This window comes from Leuciscus leuciscus (assembly GCF_965113295.1).
Source record: "Leuciscus leuciscus genome assembly, chromosome: 7".
Taxonomy (NCBI): domain Eukaryota; kingdom Metazoa; phylum Chordata; class Actinopteri; order Cypriniformes; family Leuciscidae; genus Leuciscus; species Leuciscus leuciscus.
The window spans coordinates 5,029,490-5,048,884 of NC_138731.1; the positions used below are offsets into that span (position 1 = coordinate 5,029,490).

At 41.5% G+C, this 19,395-nt stretch overlaps 1 protein-coding gene across 1 annotated transcript in view; it reads left to right on the top strand.

Annotated features, from left to right (window-relative positions):
• Window positions 1–19,395, top strand: part of LOC309503298 (NACHT, LRR and PYD domains-containing protein 1 homolog) — a 60,631-nt gene that overhangs the window by 32,753 nt on the left and 8,483 nt on the right. Inside the window, exons 6-8 of the mRNA XM_082176033.1 lie at window positions 2,670–2,843; window positions 2,934–3,107; window positions 4,473–4,646. Of these exons, the coding sequence (XP_082032159.1) occupies window positions 2,670–2,843; window positions 2,934–3,107; window positions 4,473–4,646 (522 nt within the window). The remainder of the gene's footprint in view (window positions 1–2,669; window positions 2,844–2,933; window positions 3,108–4,472; window positions 4,647–19,395) is intronic.

Below are 19,395 nucleotides of genomic sequence, written 5' to 3' on the forward strand. Positions count from 1 at the left end.
TCATTTTTCACCGGAATTGTCCTTTAATTGGGACAGATACCAATTAATACCAGATGTACAAGATGCTTGGGACTTGCTCCTTGGAGAATTACAAAGGTTAAAGGTAAACATCTTCCTTGAATCAATCATGAACTAATTAGTCTGTTTAGGCAAAGGGACAAAGCGTGGTCAACATTCCGTCAGACAAGGGATGGTGCTGATTGGGAAATATACAGTTGAGGAATTTGAGCAAGACAAAAACTCGTAATGCTAAATCAAACTACTTAAGAGCTCGGAATTGCTTTACGCGCAGTGTTCGTATAAAACTTGCCTCCCAACTTATACTTCCAATTATAGATTATTGTGATGTTGTATACCAAAATGCATTTAACTCAGACCTTGCTCCACTTAACACAGTGTATAATAGACTTTGCAGATTTGTTCTTGGATGTCCTTATCTTACTCATCATTGTATAATGTATAATGCACTTAATTGGCCATCTCTAAGTAGTAGAAGACACACTCATTGGCTTCAACTTATATTTAAATGTATTTACTTCAATTATCCTCCGTATTTAAAACAGTATCTTGTACCTTATACACTAAATTATGAGGTGCGGCACTCTACTTTATTTCTCTGTCCCGCGAGTTAAAAAAACAATTGGCAAAAGATCTTTTAAGTTTAAGGCTCCAGCAGATTGGAATAATCTATCTGTGGAAATAAGATACATTTCTTTACTTGGTTTGTTAAACATGCCTTGTCTGCTCACTTTAGGATAAAATGCCTTTGTTACTAAAGATGCATACAATTTTCAGATCTACTGCGCATACCTAATGTTTATATTTGACTGTAGTTAAAAATGTACTCATACTCAACTGTTTACTCATTTACTCATTATTGACCATCTTGGCCTTTTGGTGGTTTGTAATTTTTTTTATGAATATATGCAGGTGTTGTTGTTGTTGTTGTTGTTTTTTTTATTTTTTTTTTTTTATTTAATTATTGTGTTATATGTTGGGACCCCCTCGAAAACGAGATGATACATCTCAAGGGGTTTATCCTAATAATAAATCAACTTTAGACAAAATACATTTTAGTGCTTGTCTACGTGAGGTAATCTGAGCTTCTAATGGCGCTTTTCCACTACACAGTACCAGCTCGGCTCGGCTCGCCTCGACTCGACTCGGCTTTGTTTGGTTTTCCACTGTGTAAAAGTTGTACCAGTACCTGCTTCCAGGTACTTTTTTTCGTACCACCTCCGGCGAGGTTCTGATCGAGCTGAGGCGATACTAAAATGTGACGTGAAAACACGACAGACTGCTGATTGGTCAGAGAGAATCGTCACTATTCACTGCGTCATCATTGCACGCGCCAGACGGAGTATCCTGAATAAAAAACAGCAAAAACAAAAACATCCAAAAACAGCATACACTCGATTTCCTCCATTGTCCTGTGTGTGTGGGTAGTGGGTGTGTCTCGCGTAGAAGATTAAGTCACGGCAGTTTCCTGCGGCGTCGCTATGACGACCAGGTACTATTGTGGAGGTACTATCTGCAATGGAAAACGGAGCGAAAAGCGAGTCGAGTCGAGTCGAGTTGAGCTGGTACTGGTAAAGGAAAAGCGCTATTACACACACAAGCTCTTGAAGCTCTGTCCTCTGACCCGGGAGCAGCAGCTCATTTGCATTTAAAGGGACACACACGAAACGGCGCTGACCCTAAAAAAGGGACCATTTTAACATGCTGTAAAATATATCTGTGGGGTATTTTGAGCTAAAACTTCACATACACACTCTGAGGACAACAGAGACATACTCTAAAAAGGGGCATATTGTAAAAACATATTATTTTTACATATTGTAAAAAGGGGCAATATACCACCCCTTTAAGAATTCCTTTTTTCATCTCCGAAATATTGCTAGACTTCACCCTATGCTATCCTTTCCTGTGACTGAAAGGCTTATCAATACTTTTATTTTTTTCCTGCATTGACTATTGCAATGCACTTCTTAATGGGGTTCCTAAAACCATACTCAACAAATTGCAATGTGTGCAAAATTCAGCTGCTAGGATCCTGACTGGAGTCAGAAGAAATTAACACATTTCTCCAATACTGAAGTCCTTGCACTGGCTCCCAGTCATGTTCCGCGTTGATTTATATCCTTATGCTCAGATATAATGCACTGCATGGTCTGGCCCCTCAGTATCTGTCTGCACTCTTAACTGTATATATTCCTAAGCATCATTTACGCTCCTCTCAAGCTGGTCTTTTGGCTGTTCCACAGACGTTTGCGATCTGTAGGTGACAGGGCTTTCTCGTCCTATGCTCCTAGACACTGGAACACACTTCCTTCTCATATTAAAGATGCACAAAATCTAAGCATTTTTAAATCCAACCTTTTTTTTTTTTTTATGTTCTATATATTTACTTTTTTTGTAATAAATACTACGTCGTATTGGAATAACTATGCTATGGACAATGAAATCCTTTGGACAGTGAGTGTCAAGCTGTTCAGCCACCAAAGTGGACTACTTATCAACAATATTTCACAATATTTTATTTTATTTTATCTTTGTATTGCAATTATTTATTCATATTTTTTTCTAGTTTTTAAGGTGCTTTAAGGCCCCCTTTTTAAAAAAAAGCACCGCGAACCCCAACTTATTGTGCTGTACTTACTCTCTTCTAGTCTTGTTAGCTGTGATCTCACTGGTCCGGATTGTGAAATAGTGTCATCAGCGCTACAATCCTCAAACTCTGTCCTGAGAGAGCTGGACCTGAGAAACAATGACCTGCATGATTCAGGAGTGAAGATGCTCTCTGATGGACTGAAAAGCTCAAACTGTCAGCTGCAGATACTGAGGTATTTAAGAACATATGAGAGATTATTTACAGTCTGCCAGTCATAATGTTGATGTGTGTCTGTAGATGATCTGACTGTGTGTGTCTGTAGGTTGTCTGGCTGTATGGTGACAGAGCAAGGCTGTGGTTATGTGTCATCAGCTCTGAGTTCAAACCCCTCACACCTGAGAGAGCTGGATCTAAGTAACAATGATCTACAGGATTCAGGAGTGAAGATTATTTCTGAAGGACTGAAGAGGCCAAACTGTCAGCTGCAGATTCTAAGGTATTTAAGAACATTTAAGAAATGTATTACTCCAACACAGAAAATATGCAAAGGGACAGGTGCTAGCTGTTGGAGATTATGTTTGGATAGGGAAGCTAACCATTATATATTTTTTATTTTATATATATATATATATATAAATGATGGAAAAGCTTTCTTTTTCCTTAACCCTTTAGAACCTGAAGCTAAAATAGGTGTTTTTCACATATTTAGATTTTTTTTACTGTACAATTCTAAAACAATGTGCTATCTTAATGTGCAAGGTGTCATCTTTTTCAGAAAAAGATTAGCTCTCAACAAATACAGTTATTGACCATTATTGTGTGTGTTGAGTTTGTAAATAGAATTTAAATAGACAAAAAAAACGAGAATAAAATTACTGATTTTTATTTAGAAAAAAACAGAAAAAATCATGAACGAAAGAAACTAACACTTTAAAGTTGAAAAATGAACTATAATACATATATACAAGTCTTTTTTGTGACATTGGGTTGCACAGTTTTCATCTAGGACACTTTTTTTCATACACGCACACATACACATGCACTCACTACATGCTTAAATACGTGAAAGAGTAACGGCCATCCGCTTCCCAAGTTTCATTAAAAATCATCCCAATCCCCTCTTCTGCTGTCTAACACTTCTTTCGCCATGTATTTGTTTGTTTCTTTTATTATTTTATGTAATCCAAAACACTCTAACCTGCCGTGCTTCGTATCTCTCTGTTCAAATGCTTCCTTCCCGTGCTGCTGTCATTTGCAGACGGAAAGCATGAAATTACCGTAATAAGCCGTACATTGCCGAAAAGCGCATGTTGTCTACTGTCAAGGGCAATTTGAATGGTTTTGATAGTGCAAACGGTTGAAGAGTTACGGTCAAATGAATACAGCTTCCAATGTGTCGGCAACGACACAGCCGGTTCTAAAGGGTTCAGAAGCCAGATAGAAGAAATTTGTTTAATATGGAAAACATTGAATGATTATATAAAAAACCAATTTGCCTGGACTTTTCTTGAAGCATAAATGGTCTGTAAAGTAATGTTTTTTAAGAATTATAAGTAATAGCTCCCCTTGTTCTTGTACATAGTTGCTGTCAAAAATGAGAAAAACACAAAATATCCTTGCTTGAGTATTTAATTTCCATGACATGGCAGACATGATAGGTTGTAATGCTGGCTTTGTATTGACATATATGGCTTCTTTTTTTTTTTTTTTTTTTTTAAAGAAGCATTTCTGCCTTGATAAATGTATACATTTGTCTTTTGAAATGGAAAAAAAAATAACATATAAGAGATTATTTACAGTCTGCCAATCATAATGTTGATGTGTGTCTGTAGATGATCTGACTGTGTGTGTGTGTCTATAGGTTGTCTGGCTGTATGGTGACAGAGGAAGGCTGTGGCTATGTATATTCAGTTCTGAATTCAAACCCATCACACCTGAGAGAGCTGGATCTGAGCTACAATCATCCAGGAGAATCAGGAGTCAAGCTACTCTCTGGCAAACTGAAAGATCCAAACTGCTCACTGCAGATACTCAAGTATGTGGAACAATAAGAGGCCCGGTTTACACCTGGTATTAAGATCTGCCTCAGGTGATCTGACCACAAGTCAGTTACTCTCATTTGGATGCAGCGCTATGGACGTGACATTTGCTGTCAAAACTTAAAATATTAATTCTCATAGAATGTATTCATTAATAATATATTGATTAGGGCTGTCAAGCAGTATTTATAAAAAAAATCTAATTAATTACATGATGTGGTGATTAATTGATCTAATTAATCATAAATTTGTCGCACTTTAGATGTGGCTGAGAAATTACCCCCAAAAGATAATTTAAAGTCATTGGGCCTCATTTATCAATCTAACGTAGAAATGAGCACAGATCCAAGCGTATAAATCTTCTTACAACAGGGGCTCACGTGTGATTTATGAAACATTCATATGCTGCCAATCCCATTGTACGAATGATCGTACGTTGATAAATGTGGTGGCTGAAAACAATTGTCATTTGAATATCACTCCCCTAAAAATTCACTGTTTAGAAGCCTCGCCCCTAGAGTTTACGACATGGAGAAATGTAACCCGGCCAAGAAGAGAAAGTAATCTCAATAAAGAGAACTTGATCCTACTCCAAAAACACCGGTTAACCTTGCAATTGCAAACAATTTCATTAATTTATATGTATATTAATTACCGATAAATAAAACCAAACATTTACAAACATTATAAACATAGCCTGGGCTATTTCCTCTCACTCCTTTAATTCTTTCACTCCGCAAATTCTTTAAATTGAACGGTATTCAGAACAGAATAATAAGTAAACAGAAAATAAGCTATAAAATTATATATTAAACTATAAAAATAAAACACAAATTAGGCTACAGTGTCATTAAACAACATAGCCTGCAAACGTCAAGCCAAAATGAATTAATTTAAAGCTAAACTAAATTGGGTTCCCTTTCAGTCGAGAATGTCAGATGTAGTCGACGTCGACTGAATGGGATCACGCTAGGGAGCCTGTCTTCTTCGAGTACTATTGAGCGAGCCAATGCAAATTGGCGTGCGTGATTCGCATCACACATTTATTATTGATTATTCATCGTATGTGACACTCAATAGAAAACACTCATTAAATTACTTGCATGGTATCATTGACGCACAACTTAAACATATCCAGTTTGACCATGAAAGTTAATTTCAGTACTGGAGAAACCCAAGTGGTACCTAGCATGGTTGGCTCATCAGGAACAGAAAGTGACTGACGTAATGGAGTAACAACTGATCTGATTGGTTGTTCCTTCCCAACAGGTGCGTTTGAGTCTTTTTCAAGATGCTATTCCACCCATGCGTTTCTGGATGCGATCGTTCCCTGTCCACCCAAATGGACGGTCACAATGGTTGTATCACGTGTTTGTATCACGTGTTTGTAGAATGTACATGTATATAATGTATGTGTATATATGCAGCACGCTGAACCAGCTTTTGTGGATAGTTTGCGTTCTCATTGCGAGGATATGACTATCGCGGTGTTGAGATCGAGACTCGCCTTCAGGTGGAGTCCCCATTACCACGCCCCGCTACGGCGCTGTGTGGGATGGGTGATCAGAGGATCATAGTGAGGCTTTCCCGCCCAGTAAACAATTGCTGTGGGCCCCTCACTCCTCTATCACATCGCAGCCGGTGGAGACCCCATTGAGCGCGCTGGTCCCTCAGTAATGGACCGACCAGCCGTTTCATTCGGGGCCTCTCCAGGGGAAAGGATGCCGATTGCAGCATCGTAGGGTGAGCTGAGCTCTGGAAATGATGACTCGGCTGCGTTATCTCCCTCTGAGAGTGTCATTATCGGGCCGCCGAGGCTGTCGGGCTCGAGTGGAATCCTCCACCGTGTCCCGAACAGTCTCGGTTGGATGATTGGTATCTCGGGACGGGCCTCGCTGGTTCTCAGCTCGCCGCCCCAGTGCCTTTCCTTCCCGAAGTGCATGGAGAGCTTACCAGGTTGTAGACGGCACCTTTTTTGGAATATATCCTCTCCCCAAATGTGTCACTAATAAAAAACAATAATAAGTATTTTAATGAGAAGGTTTATATTGACCTATTAAGATTTTGTTTACATCTACCATGTAAATATATTTTTTCGTGCTATTTTATTAAAACGTTTTCACATATAAATCCACAACAATTACAATTTTAACAATATTTCAAGTGTAATCTTTCTTTTTAAAAAGTATGCATTTTATCATACGTATTGCAAAGTTAAGGATTCATTGGTTTGAATATTGGAAGAAACACTATAATTACATCGTAGTTGATGACTTTATTTTTGACAAAACATACTATATATTTAACATATGAGCAGAAATTGGTGAACAAAAGCTTATTTGATGTGGCAGTAGTCTATTTTACAGTAAAAACTTCATAATCTATCCAAAACTAGTCAACGAAATGTTGTCTTTCATATTTCGTCTGTAACATTATCGTTTGTATGATATATTAGGGCATACAGTATAACTGTTAATTTGCAGTTTAATACGTTGGTTATACAAAGACATTTTATTTCAACATATTTCAGGCGATTTTTACTCATCTCAGTATAGCAATATAGTTTGGTAAAAGCTAAACTAGTAGATGTGTTCTTGTAAAAATAACATGTTTACTAATGTAAGTGCCTGTAAACAACAGTGCGCATTTGTGCCGTTCATTCATTCACACACAGACATGTGATTCATATTTAAACAGTCTTTTTGCAGTTTACAGACACTATTCCATATCGCGATTAGAACAAAGAACTTAAGAATAAAGAACTTACTATTCACAATCCTCAGCTGGATCCGTTGCTCCTCGAAATGAAACTAATCCAGCACTACTAAGGTAAATTTTCCAGGATTATTATAACGATAGTATTATTCCTCACAGCGTCACAAGACGACGTAAATCATCTAATTTGATTGAATCAAGATTCAATGAATCTGATTAAACTTGATGTGTTTTTTCGAGTTGATGTGGTCGTTGACAGGTTTGCATGGATTGCCTCAGATAATTTGCATTTCATTGAAGCCTCGCCTTCTTTCTTTGTGCTATAGCATGGTCTGTCTAAATACTCAATTCTGATTGGCTGGAAGATGTGCAATAAAACCGTATAATTAGGGATGCACCGATCCACATTTTTTCACTTCCGATCCGATCCCGATACCTGAATTTGGATATCGGCCGATACCGATACTATTCCGATACCAGAGCTGTGTTTGCTTTAATATTATTATTATCATTATTGTTTATTTTATATGATGCTGAAATAAACTCCTCTCAACAGGCAAGTATGATATGTAGGCCTACATATTTATGCATGTATGGTAAGTATAAGGTCAGAAAAGGAAGTCAGAAAAACAGTAAATCCTGTTAACAGGAAAAATCCCATTCTGAAAACAAATATGCAACTGTAGGTCATGTCAATATTTATTAACGTACATTCCCAAAATGTCAAATACTTGAGTCTTGAAATATAAGAAAAGTGCAAGTGTAAACATCTCACACACACACACACACACACACACACTATCTAAAGGGTGATCCTCGCTCCGATGCTGTAACTATCTCGATGAATGCTCGATCAACATCAGCCATGTGCAAACAGACAAGCGGATTTCGCCTCAGAGAGCGCGTCAATTTCGCTTCAAACTTTTGCTTTTTACGAGCGTCAATTTCGCTCTGGGCGCGCGAATGGATTCAAAATATTCAAGCGTCCAACTAGACGCGGCAGACGCGAATTTGACGCGCTATTCGCGTTTGGTGTGAACGCACAGTAACGTGGTGCTTTTTTAAATGTTTGATTGCATTCGTTGTGTAGTACGACGCGAGGGAGCTTCAACGAGCTCTGAATTACGGCTTTGCAAACATTGCATTTTGCTGTCTTGCTCTGCGGTGTTTCCAGTGTGAAGTATTTCCACACAGCGGCCGCAAACTGCGGAATGGATTTCCTGAGCGGTGGCGTGTCTCATAACTCTGTGTCTCATTGAGCCGCGCCTCCGTTCAGGAAATCCATTCCGCAGTTTGCAGCCAGCTAGCAGACTAGCCGGCGGGAATCACTTTTGGAGTCATTTCAGCAGACAACTTTAAAGCGCAGACATGACTCAAGGATATCGGATATCTCCGCAGGTTGGATCGGGAAAATCCGATACGTGAATTACGCTGGTATCGGTCCCGATACCGATACTGGATCGGATCGGCCCCATCCCTACGTATAATGCACAGGTAGTTCCAAGTCAGTTGAATCACCGTTCTATATTAATGTGCACACACATACGTCACTCGTACACACACAGAAATATCCAGGAGACCCCCCCCCCCCCCCCCCCCCCCCCGAATTTTATTAATAAAATAGATTCACTACTGAATTGCTGCATTATATTTAGCAACAAAAAGGGGGTTACATTGATATTTAGTAGTAATTAAACTCACAGCTTCATCGTTAATTGAGACAAAGACGCTGAACAGACGCAGGTATGAATCTCTCATCTCTCTCTCTCTTTCTAGAGGGGCGTGGTTTGCAGAACTTCACACACTGGATAAGAAGCAACATTATAATGTATTATAATTGTACCAAATCCTTGTTAATGTACATTAAAGGGTTAGTTCACCCCAAAATAAAAATTATGTCAGTAATCACTCACCCTCATGTTGTTCCAACCCCGTAAAACTTCCGTTCATCTTCGGATACAAATTAAGATATTTTTTATGAAATCTGAGAGCGGTCTCACTCTTCCATAGGCTTCTATGGGATCGAAACTTGCCGGCCCAGAAAGTTAGAAAAGACAATGTTTAAAATAGTCCAAGTGACTAAAGTGGCTCAACCATAAGTTTATCAAGCGACGAGAATACTTTTTGTGCGAAAAAACTAAACAAAAATAATGACTTTATTCAACTATGTGATCTCACGTCAGAGGCCCACATAGAAGAAAATGAATATTTAATCACAGTTTAAATAACAGATTATTTTCATCCTACTTAGAGAAACTGTGAAGTTGAAGTTCACTGGTTTGATTTACTGACATGTAGAAAAAGAACATCTGACTGTAGGCCTACATGAATCATTGCATATCAGAAATCACTGGTCATAGATCAGGCATTAGAATTAAAACCCATAAATACTCGAACAATCCGTAATAATGACTAAAGCAATAGTGACCACATAATAAAAACATTACTCACACTTGTGTCGTGCGAAATCACTGTCGGATCCAATTTGTCGGCACAGCATCGTCTTTTAGTTTCAATCTTTCTGAAAATCCTGCTCGAATTGTGCCTTGTTTGTAAACGAATCCATGATATATATATTTTTTTTTAAGGTTTCTGGAGATACTATCACCACATATATGGTATCATTTAAATATTAAAATCTCATCTTTACACAGAATATAATGAAATTTGTGTATATGGAACACAAAGAATTAATATAAAGCTTAAAATACAACAACATAAAAACAGTAATATTGTCAAATATTATGACAATTTAAAATAACTGTTTTCTATTTTAATATATTTTAAAATGTAATTTATTTCTGTGATCAAAGCTGAATTTTCAGCATCATTAGTCCAGTCTTCAGTGTCACATGATCCTTCAGAAATCATTCTAATATGATGATTTGATGGTCAAAAAAACATTTATTATCAATGTTGAAAACAGTTGTGTATTTTTTTTTGTTGGAATCTTTGATGAATAGAAAGATCAAAAGAACAGCATTTATTTTAAATAGAATCTTTTGTAACATTATAAATGTATTTACTGTAACTTTTGATCAATTTAATTCATCCTTGATGAATAAAAGTATTGATTTATTTGATTTAATTCCCCCCAAAAATTCTTAATGACCCCAAACTTTGGAACGGGAGTGTATAATGTTACATTATACGGTTATGTTCTTTTGAACTTTCTATTCATCAAAGAATCATGAATTAATAATGTAAATAATTGTTTTCAACACTGAAAATAATCAAAAATGTTTCTTGAGCATCAAATCATCATATTATAATGATTTCTAAAGGATCATGTGACACTGAACAGAGACACAGAACAGAGTTCAAAACATATTAATAATTAGTCATTTCTGAACATTGACTCTCATTCTTTATTCACCTTTTTCTCATGTTTTCTCAATATAATTCATAAAAGTATAGAATAGAATAGCATATTTATAATAGGGGCTCATTGTAACGCAGTGTGACAACATGCCCCACCTGCACAACTGAGATTTAAACCCTGCTAGTGTCTTCTGCTAGTAAGAGAAGCATTAAAGAACTATACCAACCGTTAAATACCATATTGGAGATTAAAATAATATCATATTTGTCTCATTTTAAATAAACACAAAAAAAAAAAAGAGATGAAAAATTAACTTAAGTAAGAAATGTACTTTTGTCTATTGATATATTCCGAAAAAAATACATTTTGGCATATATTTGATATGGCAACTAGAAAATATACAAGTTTTGTCATGCTAGCATATGTGGAAGTATTTAAAACAAGTGTGTTACAACTAACCCTGAGTTACGTTGTGCCCCACTCTACCCTACTGATGCTGAAAATTCAGCTTTGATCACATTCACATAGTAAACAGCTGTTTTAAATTGTAATAATATTTCACAATATTACTGTTTTTGTTGTTGTTGTTGTTTTTTTATCTAACAAATGCAGCCTTGGTGAACAGAAGAGACTTCTTCTAAAAACATAAAAACAGATGTAAAACATTTGACTGGTAGTGTACATCTTAACTCACATTTTATGACCGTTAACTGGAATTCACGCTCAGCAGCTTCTGTGAAGATAAAGCCCACCTACTTTGATTTGATTGGTCATCTAAAATATTCAGACATTGACGAGCGGTGACAGACAAATGACAGCTCAGATGAGAAGTTCTTGGTGCTGTGCAATATCTTTGCTGCACTAAAGTAGTGTTAATACTATTTTAAGCAGTTATTTCACAACATTTATTATATACACCTCGGACAAATACTGAGATACAGACCTCAGTGACCTCATATCTGGTTTATAATTCTGGACCTCTGGCAGTGAAGGGGGAATGTCGTTCGAACTACAAAATTTTAGGAGTCATTTGCTACCATGGCAACAAGTGTTTGATTCTTTCTCATCATGGAAATCGACAGTAAAACAAAGGGCCCTATTTTAACGATCTGAAACGCAAGTATCAAGCGCGAAACGCAAGTAACTTTGTGGGCGGGTCTCGGTGAGCGCTGTTGCTATTATACCGGCGGGATAAATGACTCTCGCGCCCGACGCAAATCTAAAATGGGTTGGTCTGAAGTAGCTTCATTATTCATAGGTATGATTTGGGTGTAACGTGAAATAAACCAATCAGAGCGTCATCTCACATTCCCTTTAAGAGCAGGTGCACTTGTTCTATAGCGGATTCCTATTATAACGGCGGATTTGCCAGGCGCGCGCCGGCAGCAGTTCACAGCCGAGGAAACCGACGTTCTCGTCAGGGCCGTAAAACACAGAGAAATGACGTTGGGGATGGAGAAACATATCCAAATTAACTTCGGTTAAACAGGCGTGTGATAATTTGGGTAAATGTGTAAGCTAGATGTATGCTTTTATAATAAACTATCTATCTATCTATCTATCTATCTATCTATCTATCTATCTATCTATCTATCGTAATAATGTATGATTTGCAAAAATGAAAACTGCTGCTTCTGTGTAGATGAGAGAATCAAAGTGTATGTGCGTTGTGCACACGCTACATTGATTATGGCCAAGCATGCACCCTTAAAATAGCATATGAATAACATGCGCAACGCGCCACTGACTTTAAACTAGTTTTTTTCGGTCAGTGGCGGAATTGTTTTCTAAACCTGTAAAATAGCATGAGGGAACGTTTGCGCCGGAACACGCCTCCTCTTTGCACTGAACCGCCCCCGGGAGCGCAAGTGTATTTCTTAGTTAACCGACGTGCTTCTGTGGAGGGAAAAGTCTGCTTTGCGCGGGTGAAAATAGGAATGATACATGCGTCGCTGTACAAAGTCAATTGCGCTGGGTGCAAGATAGGGCCCATTAAGTTGAAGTCGGGATACAAATGTACATTAAATAAACTACATCTGTAAAAAGTGTAAAACCCTCATTTTTAAATATTCTGACAGTGCAACTGTAACGATGTCCACTGGATGCAATTTTGTACAGAACCCAAGTGCAGTTTATTTACAAAATGTGATCAAACAGAAAACAAAAGCGTGGCGTGGCGTGGCGTGGCATGTCATGTCATGTCATGTCATGCACTCAAAAACATGGACATGAAACGGTGGGTACAGGAAACAGTACTTCACAAAGACACATGGCAAACATGAGGGCTTAAATACACAAGGACTAATGACAAGGGACACCTGTGAACAATGAAACAATAAACTAATGACAACATGACAACACAGAACACATGGCAGGATCACATGACTAGAACAGGGGATCACATGACAGACATGAACCAAGAACATGAAACAAAACCAAATCGTTATAGCAACTGAGTTGTAACTGAACAGCCCTTGCTTCTGTTTTTTATTTGCTCATTAAAATGTACCATTGTTCTTCCATAGTAGACATCATACATTTGTAGATAATGGTAACCCAGGTAAAACCATGCATGGTTCTTCACTACCACAGTAAAAATAAACTGTTGGTTATAAACCTATTGTATGTGTTATCAAAAACAGTAGCCCAAACATTTAGTATAAATATAAATGCAAAATAAATAAATAAATGCAAAAAAAAAAAAAAAAAAGGAAAAGAAACAGTGTACCCAGAAAACATTTGAACGTTTAATGACCGCTGAAAAGACGTCTTTCAAAATTGAACTCCTACATATGTGTACCGAGTTTGGTGAAGATATCTCATTTACTTCTTGAGTTATAGCAATTTTAGTAAAATAGGCTCCGCCCACAGCATACGTTTTGGCGCCCCTTAGCGACCGTGAATCGAAATTTCAACTTTTTTCGATAATTATTGATATTCAGTCTTCAGAGAATCTTTCTGCACTGGTTTGGTACCGATCGGGCGAAAAACCTGGGACTAGTTCGCAAAAGTAGGTTTTGGACAAAATTCAAGATGGCAGAAATTTTTTCCTGCCGGAACTAAAATCGAAGATATACGTTATGTCCGACTTGAGCCAATGATCACAGTGATATAAGACACTTGAGTCTAGGACAAACCGTCTAGGAGTTATGAGCAATTTCATACTTTTGCTTGCTGTAGTGCCACCTATTGGCCAATCGGGGTCATACTTTGATAGGTTCTCCCCAAATTGAGGACTACCATTTGGCCAAGTTTCAAGACTCCAGCATTTACGGTTTGGGCTACACGATCAGTTTTACGGCGGAAGAAAAATAATAAAAATCCTTACAATTACAATAGGGTTTCAGCACTTCGTGCTTGAACCCCTAAAAAATGCTATCCTTCTGTGTCCAGAGTCATTTGAGCAATTTGTATGAACATCAAAGATCAGTTTCAGCTACTTTGTCTTTCCTAAATTAATCAATGTTTTTGGACTAATCTGTTCATGTAATGGTTCAATTGCTCACTCATCAAGACAGTCACTTGTCGCCACCTACTGACTTAATGATGCAAGTTGCGCAAACACAGACAAACAGAGTGATACAAACAGAAAAAACTCCCAGTACTGATACTGGTGAAATATTCGAAACACATTCTACAAATATATTAAACAAAAAAAAAAAGAAAAGAAAAAGTGATTGTCTTGTTAAATTGAGCTTATAGTTTCCACTGTCTTTGGCAATCTAATCTAATTCTGGGCACATTAATGCAATACCTGCTCTTCTGCAATCACCTTCTTTCTTTCTTCTTTACTCAGTCTCTTTATCTTGACCTATAAATCTCCTCTTCCCAAACTGAGCTTTGATTGATAGGCAACAGTCTTTGGAAACTGATTATTTCTGTCGGTCGGTCGTAACTTCTATCATAAAACAGCTGTTAGTTAAGCTACTTGGGCCTTATCTCGAGCTGTATGATCGTTAACTGTATGATCTGTATGATCGTTGCGCTGGAATTCATGCTCGGCTTGCGTTTCCATGAACATAAATCCCGCCTGCTTTGATCAGTCATCTCAAACATTTTGACATGTTTGAGTGCTGAAGCAGCTCAGATGAGGAGGTTGGTTCTCTTACGAGAGGTCTCTCGTACTGCGTAAGATATCTTACGCTAGGGGAAAATCCTTTTCCGCGAGATATTGAAGCCAAAAATTATCCTTAATTTTGTAATAATGCAAAACGCGTTGCAGCAGCAATGCAGACATAGGCGAGACAGCTCGCGCGCCTATTGGCTGCTCTGCGGCAACTGCAGCAGCCTATCGAGCGAGGCCTGGCGTGACGTCAGACCCAATCAGGGCACTTCGCGCCCGCTGCGTCACGTCCCGCCGAAATGGGCGTGGTCTAGGCCTATAAATATCGCTCGCAGGCAGCTATTATCTGATTTTTCATCCTTCAAGCGAAGCACACGCATCGCTGGAGCTGGATAAGAAGCCGCGCCGTCTGAAAGAGAGCACCTTCAGCGGGACGAGTCACTGAAGTCGCTGGCCGCGCCGCCTTCCTTGCCTTCCTGCTGCGCTTTCCGGCATTATATCCTTTCTCTGCTACTGTGTTTATGTATGTGTGTGTGCTCGCCGCCGCGACACACACTCCCATTGCACTAAAAGAGCTGGGCGTCTTTTTCAAGACGCCCCTTTTCCTGATCACGCAGCTCTCGCACTCGCTGACGGCGACTGCCCTCACTGCGAGTTAGGTACTGCCTATGGTGACTCTGAGGACTCACCTGGCATCCTTCTCCGAGACTGCTCCTCCGCCCCCCCCCCCAACCCGCAAAGCTTGCCGGTTCGCCCGCTTGCCTTGCCTGCTTGGGGGACGATACCTGTTCTCCCTCTGTTCGAGCCGCGCACACCGCGCCGCTCACAGAGGATGTCAGGAGCGGGCGGTCACGGGGCTAGCTTTCTCTCTCCCTCTGTTCAAGCCGCGCAAACTGCGCCGCTCACAAGGGAGGCTGGAAGCGGACGGTCGGGGTTAGTTTTTCTTTACGTTATAAGAAAGCTACCCTGCCTTCTGCGCCCCATTCATGCGTCACTCACCGGCGAAAGGAGAAAGGTGTGTTTTTAGTCCCTCTGAGGATGGACTGACCTTCAATTTCTCATACATATTCCCAGTTCCCTGATCATGCGACTGGAAATATCAATGCTTCGCTCTGTCAGTTCCCTGAAAAGCGACTGCAGACGTGCATTTTGCAGCCAACGAGCGCGTTGCACAACCCGCTCGCCTGCACCCAAACACCGTTTCTATGGTTTCCGTGCGTCACTGGCGAAAGGAGAAAAGAGCGTTTTCTGGTCCCCCCGCGGACGGACCGACCTCCTCTTTCTCGTACATTTCTCATTCCCCTCTGAAGTTCGGGCGACTGGAAATGTCAGTATTGCAGTGAGCAAGCCTGTTGTAATACACGCATGCCTGCAAACAAACGCCAGCACGTTGACGCTCTCTTATGCCGTCAATGCTCGCTCTGTCAGTTCCCTGAAAAGGCGACTGCAGATGTGTATTTTGCAGCTAACGAGCGCGTTGTACAACCCGCTCGCCTGCACCCAAACATCGTTTCTATGGTGTTCTGTGCGTCACTGGCGTAAGGAAAAAAGGGAGTTTTTCTGGTCCCGCTGCGGACGGACCAACCTCCTTTTTCCTATACATTTCCCATTCCCCTCTGGAATTCAGGCGACTGGAAATGTCAATATTGCAGTGAACAAGCCTGTTGTAATGCACGCAGGCCTGCAATAAACGCCAGCATGTTGACGCTCTCTGTTTCTATGGCAACTTCTCGCTCGTTCAGTTCCAGTAAATGTGACTGTTCCAGTGTATCCTGCAGTAAACAAGTCGGTTCTGTCACCCGCTTGCCTGCACACAAACGCCGTTTTTACGGCTACCCAGATAAATCCCATAAGTGTAAATTTTTTCTGGTGTCCCGGCCACGGCCGATGGTGCTTTATGTGTAAGAAGAATGCCCACTGCCCAGTGCCCATCTCTACACACAAGCACAGCCCGTCACACAGGGCTCGCGCACATGAATCGGCTCAGACCGATTGCGCTTCAAACATGGTGAATGTGCCCACTAACACCACGTTATGCATGTCTCACGGTTTCTGTAAAAACGAAACCAACGTGCACTCGCTTCACGCAAGCAAACGATGCTTTCGGTGTGATAAATGTGCCCGCTGTCCCGCGCCCACATCCACACATAGACATGACAGTTCCCACGGGAACCGCCCAGCCCTCCCCCTCGCGGTTAACCACCGCAGAGGAGTCGAGCGCGGGCAATCTGCCCGCTGTCATCAGCGCGCCCCATGCCTCAAATGTCACGAGCGACACGCTTGTGTTACAGCACACCGAAGCTTCTCCATCGCTGAGCGAGCGGAGCGCGCTTCGTATTCGACCCCTAGCTATCCATGCAAAGCTACCCGGGGTTTTCGAAGTGGGTGCTGAACATTATAGAAAGAGGCTATTCGCTGCAGTTTCGCCGACGCCCTCGCCGCTATGTGGCGCGCGTCGAGACCACGGTAAAAACAGAAGTAGCACATCTACTTCGAGCCGAAGTGACGAAACTATTGAGCAAAGGGGCCATAGAACCTCTCTCTCAAGATCAGAGCGAGGGAGGGCTATACAGCAGATACTTCCTGGTACCGAAAAAAGACGGGGGTCTCAGACCCATACTAGATCTAAGGCAACTGAACAAAGTGCTTGTGAAGCGACAGTTCAGGATGCTCACGACCAGGCAAATCCTTGTGCAGATTCGCCAAGGAGATTGGTTTGTGTCAATAGATCTGAGAGACGCGCATTTTCAAATACAGATAGCGTCACGTCACAGGCGATATTTGAGATTCGCCTTCGAGGGCCAAGCATATCAGTACACAGTCCTGCCGTTCGGTTTGTCCCTAGCACCCCGTACATTTACGAAGTGCATGGATGCGGCGCTCGCACCCCTCAGAATGAGAGGCATGCGAGTGCTGAACTATTTGGACGATTGGCTGATTCTAGCGCAATCTCGCGCAGTGCTCATAGAACACACGACCATTTTACTCGATCACCTCGAGGATTTGGGTCTGAGTGTCAATTGGGCGAAGAGCTCCCTGTCACCCAGTCAGAAAATATCTTTCCTGGGCACAGAACTGGACTCACTATCCATGATAGCGCGACTATCACCACAACGCGCGGTAGACATTCGACGCACAGCGAACTCTTTTCGCTGCGGCGCGTCTGTCCCGCTCAAGAGATTTCAGAAGATGCTAGGTCTCATGGCCTCAGCATCGTCAGTCCTCCAGCTGGGTCTGCTCCGCATGCGCCCGCTGCAGTTTTGGCTGAAAGCGCGAGTCCCACGCGAAGCGTGGGCACCCGGTTTGCTTCGCCTCAGGGTCAATCAGAAATGCGTTACAGCTCTGAAACCCTGGAAAGCGAACGACTGGTACCAATCAGGTGTAAGCCTGGGGACTTCCTCGAGGGTGAAAGTGGTGTCCACGGACGCGTCCACCTCGGGATGGGGAGCGCTGCTCGAGGGCAGACCGTTCTTCGGCCAGTGGTCAGAACGGGAGAAGCTCCTGCACATAAACTGCCTCGAAATGCTGGCAGTAGACAACGCGCTGACGCGTTTTTGTCCCCAAATAAAAGGTCACCACGTCTTGGTCCGTTCGGACAACATGTCTGTGGTGTCCTACATAAATCGCCAGGGCGGCATCAGATCCGAGAAACTGTACAGGCTGGCAGAACGCCTCCTGGTATGGGCTCAGTGCAACCTGCGCTCGCTCAGAGCAGCGCACGTGCCAGGGATCATGAATATAGGACCAGACAGACTGTTCAGGAACAATGTTCCGGCAGGCGAATGGTCTCTACACCCACAGACAGTCCAACTGCTGTGGAAGAAATTCGGCAGAGCGGAAGTGGACCTGTTTGCGTCTCAAGAAAACGCTCACTGTCAAGAATTTTTCTCCAAGAGCAGGAGCGCGCTGGCCCATGTGTGGCCCCGCCGCCCGCTCTATGCTTTTCCCCCCGTCTCTCTCCTGCCTCAGGTGATAGAGCGGTTCAGGGAAGAAGGATGCTCAGTACTGCTGGTAGCACCGTTCTGGAAAAACCAACCTTGGTTCCCAGCCGTGATGCAGTTAGCAAGTACTGCCCCGTGGCCAGTACCAGTGAGGAGAGATCTCCTCTCACAGGCCCGCGGCTCGATCTGGCATCCTCACCCGGAACTATGGTCCCTTCATGTCTGGGCCATCAACGGGTACATGTTGGACTCCCTAAAGGAGTATTAAACACGATCACGCAGGCTAGAGCTCCGTCTACAAGACGACTCTATTCTTCGAAATGGTCAGTGTTTTCGGGCTGGTGCACAGCCCGTGGTGTGTCACCCACAAACTGTGATGTGACGGAGGTGTTTTTCTTCCTACAAGAGCTGTTGGATGGGGGCAGGGCCCCCTCCACGCTCAAAGTTTATGTGGCGGCTATAGCAGCGTTCTCAGAAACAACGCTTGGTCAGTCAATAGGAAGGAAAGATTTAGTCATCCGCTTCCTTAGAGGAGCTAAGAGACTGAATCCTCCCAGACCTCCCTCAGTCCCCGTATGGGACCTTTCTACGGTTCTGGAAGCCATGAAAGGTGCGCCATTTGAGCCTTTACAGTCAATCGATTTGAAACACCTGTCTTTCAAAACGGTGTTTTTGCTGGCTCTCGCTTCAGTGAAGCGCATAGG